The 4388-nt window shown below is 32.5% G+C and overlaps 1 protein-coding gene across 3 annotated transcripts; it reads left to right on the top strand.

Moving 5' to 3' along the window:
• The first annotated feature begins 1597 nt into the window (after window positions 1–1597).
• LOC138323894 (uncharacterized) lies at window positions 1598–4241 on the top strand. Of its 3 annotated transcripts, none has more exons than XM_069268818.1 (3): window positions 1598–1674; window positions 2395–2876; window positions 3571–4241. In XM_069268818.1, the coding sequence occupies exons 2-3, from the start codon at window positions 2441–2443 to the stop codon at window positions 3966–3968; spliced, it is 834 nt and encodes a 277-aa protein (XP_069124919.1). In that variant the 5' UTR covers window positions 1598–1674; window positions 2395–2440; the 3' UTR covers window positions 3969–4241. The 3 variants fall into 3 exon arrangements, with proteins under 3 accessions (XP_069124919.1, XP_069124920.1, XP_069124921.1); XM_069268819.1 differs by having other exon boundaries at window positions 1600–1674; window positions 2437–2876; XM_069268820.1 differs by having other exon boundaries at window positions 1627–1670; window positions 2437–2876.
• The last annotated feature ends 147 nt before the right edge of the window (window positions 4242–4388 follow it).

The following is a 4388-nucleotide window of genomic DNA, read 5'->3' on the forward strand; positions in this document are numbered from 1 at the left end:
AACTTCAAGCACACTGACCTCCAATTGTTATGCTTATTTTAGTAAGATTAACATTGTTTCTTTTAAAATTGTTAGTAAAGAAAGTTAATCATCAGAACTGTTTGTACGAAGCGTAACAAAATCACAAATTACATTAAATAGCCATATTTGATTCAAGCACACGAATATATGATTTTCTTCCATTTTCAGTTATGTTACGAACTTCCAATTCCAAACATCTATCTAAGACAACAAATAAGTCACAAGAACATTTCCAATTTTTAGCAGCAAAGTTCCTTGTGCTGAAAGTTAATCACCAACGCAACTTTTTGTATGACTCGTTGAATCTGTCGAAAATTGTGAATTGGTCCTCATAATTTGGGGGAAGGGGTAACATATGCCGATATTCTAAACAAATAGAATGAGTTAACTCTGTGACTGGTGACTTTTGTTTTGTATTTAGAATAGTATTGTGTCAATAGTTATACATTTCAGCAGTTTTATTATTTCAGCACCATTTGCCTCAGGATTTGTCATTTAAAATATTTCAGCTATGTTACGAACTTCCAATTCCAAACATCTGTATTAGAAAACAAATAAGTCATAAGAAAGTTTCGACTTTTCAGCAGAAAAGATTCTTACACCATATCATTACAATTCAGTTACCGTATATAATGTAACAAGTTTACGAAACATGTGTGTTTGAGAAGAATAATCATCCTCAGTACCTGGCAGAAGTCTATCACATCATCAATTATTTAGATGTTGTAATAATTTTTATTAAACTTCCTTTTGAATTATGATTTCATTTTCTGTCGAAAAAATATTTGCAGATAAAATAAATTGATAAAATATACTTTGCAAAAAATAAATGAATAAATAAACAGATAAATAAATAAATAAATAAATAAATAAATAAATAAAATAATTTAGTTCCTTGTTATTTCATCATATATTTAATTTGACAATTTTTTATTATCTTTATTGATTTCATTATTTCTTTGGTTCCAATTAAATATTTGCTGCTTTATGGAAAAGCATAAATGGTGATTAATAAATATTCATTTGTGTTGATGCCCGGTATGTTCCTAAGGGAATTTGTACTTATAGAGACATAAATTTAATGTACATTTTAATGTCAAAATCATAAATATTAGAAAATGTTATGATTTACAGGGACCAAAAGTTAATGCGCATTTCTATGTAATAATCATAAAAATTGTGAAAAGTGAATAGTTACAGAGGCCATTAGTTAATGCCCATTTTTATGTCATAATCATACAATATTGGAAAAATTTATGTCTTACAGTGGCCAAAAGTCAATGCACATTTCTCTGTCATAATCATACAATATTGAAAAAAAGTTATGACTTACAGGGGCCAAAAGAATGTACATTTGTACTTCATAATTAGACACATTGAAAATGCCTGTTTATGATATTATAGAGTCTTTACAGATCGATATTAAAATGAAATATTGAACGTGGTATTGAGTTTAAGTTTTTTTTAACTTGTTTATGGGATTAACAAAATCAGATAATCTGTTTCAAGTCTGGAGATACTCCCAGTGTTGCGTATATATGACATGTCTATTTCTGGCATGTTGCCAGCTAGTAGAGTTTAATATTTAGAACACGCTGCTCGCACCAGTGAACAACACATCAATGCAGATTAGTGATAGTAGGACATTGGTAGGTAAGTAGTTTTTTGTGCATGTCATGTAGAATCCAGGTATGGAATCCTTTGAAACATTGTCATTGTTTTTATTTTAATTCGCGAGGCATTCCGAATGGCCTACAGAAATCGATATTCGCTAATCTCATTGTAATCAGCATCTTGTATTCACGTTTTATGATGTTTATGATTTATTTCATTAAAAGTGTATGTTTAATTCTCACAGGTAATCATGAGAACGATAATGCTGATGATACATCAAATGGGTTTATTATTCATTATTAACTTAAATTTATATCATAATATGAGGAAATATATATGTACTATATTAAGTACTGTTTACCTAAAGGGAGATTACTCCCATGGTATGACGTTATGAAGTAAAAAAAAAGAGTTATCGATCCTCGACAAAGTTTGAAAAACAGCAACATATACCAAGGACATCATTAGAAAAAAACAGGTTTACCTTTATAAAGACTTTGTTTTAAAATTTGTTGTTTAAATTCCCCTTTAAATATGCCTAAATACTAGTATTCAACATGTTAATTTTTGAACTGTTTTGATAAAAATGAAAATATAGTTTGCTATAATGTCTTAATGTTTACACACAATTTGAAAAAAATTACGATTGATAACTACGAGGAATAAGGCTTACTTCAAGATCCAAGACCAATATGTCACCAAGATATAAGTTTGTTTATCAGATATTAGGCTTATATCATGCACATTATTTTCTTTCATGAAAACATTATTTTCTATCAGATAAACATTATTTTCTATCAGAAAAATGGCTGATGACTTGACCCAGCCCGTTATATTCCTGTCTCACGGGGCTGGTCCGTCGTACTACATGGACGTCAAGCAAACTCCAATGTTCAAAGGTCTAGATAAAAACTCAAAGGCTGCAACAGTTTTGAGAAATTTTGTGGCAGATCATCAGATCAGAACTCCCAAGGCGATTGTAGTATTCAGCGCCCACTGGGAGGAAACGAGCTGTACCGTTAACACAAAGGAAAACCACACCCTGCTGTACGATTATGGGGGATTCCCACCAGAAGCCTACACGATAGAGTGGCCGGTCACAGGGGATCCGGAGGTAGCCAGGAGGGTCAAGGGGTTACTGGAGGCAAGAGGAATCACATGCAAAGAGGAAAAGAAACGGGGACTAGACCATGGCGTGTTTGTTCCCTTAAAGCTGGTTTTTCCAAAAGCTGATATTCCAGGTAAGAAATAAAAACGGCGTTGATTGTGTTGAATGTATATTGTTGATTATGTAAGGATATTCAATGTCCAACAATCAGGATTATTTACCTGGTAATGAATGCTATGCGGTGTGGTGTGTCCATGTGTAAGTGTTAATTCAAACATGCCTCTATGTAATAGGGGAAATCTTCTCCTGGCATAGTGATATCTCAATGAACAAGCACACCTCATCCGCTCACCACCTCACACGGTCACATTAAACTGACAATAGACAATCCAGTCTACCCACTTCTTCTATTGTTAATTATATAAGAAATTGTGGTAAACTGTTGATAATGTAAGGGATGGAAATATATTGTTTTATCATAATGTTGTCTTCACTACCTTCAAAACCTGAATATTGTCATCACTGAAAAAATGCAACAAATAGGCCTAGGATACATGTACATATATTTGATATTCGATCGTTTAAGACCTCATCTAGTACTAGGTATGATATGATATTGGCACAAGAATTAAAATGAAATTCAAATATGTCGTAATTTAAATGTATTATTATTGAAAGAAACTTTAGTATAAACCTGTTGAAGACATTACACAAGTACAAATTTTAGATGCTACCGACCTTCGAAAAAATGTAATTAATGTCATATAGAATATAGAGGCAAATGCAAAGTAACATAAAATTACTTATTGTCTTTATTCTTTTACCAGTGGTACAGGTGTCGCTTCTCAGAAGTATGGATATGAGTGAACACCTTAAGATCGGCGAGGCTCTATCAACGTTGAGTAAAGAAAACATTCTTGTGATAGGCAGTGGGTTCGCTACCCACGCTGGGTTATCAAAAGATTTACCATGGGCAGAACCGTTCAAGGAATGGCTCCATGATGTGATCTCAAACCCCAAGTACAGCGCTAATGAGAGAAAAACCAAGATTTTGAATTTCAAAACAGTGGAGACGTTTTCGAAAGCTCACCCTTCAAGGGAGCATTTTATCCCTATTGGTATATGTTGTGCAGCGAGCGGATATCAACCAGCTGAAATACTTTTCTCTGAATTTTCAATAGGATGTTTGTTGAATGATCATTATAGATTTCCAGCGCTAAAATAAGACAACTTATTTGTGCAATGAATTTGATATATATATATATTATATTGCAGAGTCGCAAAAAATATTACCGTTAATACTAAACTTATCATCATCTTCAGAACGAATGTTTTGGCTTGGACATTAAGTTGGCACAAGTAAACAAATATGCGACGTTCTTAAACATTCACTGCGGTGTTTTGATTGATATGTGATTAGATAATAAATAGCCTGTCAGATTTGATGGAAAATAAGGATAAGAAATGTAACAGATTTCCATTAAACTAATTTACTTCATTATTGTTGATGACGTATATTTACAATGTACAGGTGAGCCAGTATATCATCCAATAAACTACCTTTAGGATTTTAGGCCCGGAAAGGGAGTTATAAAAAAACATCCTTCGTCTCTTGTATTTCTGAGATATTATAGAATTACATTGT

The sequence above is a fragment of the Argopecten irradians genome, chromosome 5, assembly GCF_041381155.1.
Source record: "Argopecten irradians isolate NY chromosome 5, Ai_NY, whole genome shotgun sequence".
NCBI classification, from domain to species: Eukaryota; Metazoa; Mollusca; class Bivalvia; order Pectinida; family Pectinidae; genus Argopecten; species Argopecten irradians.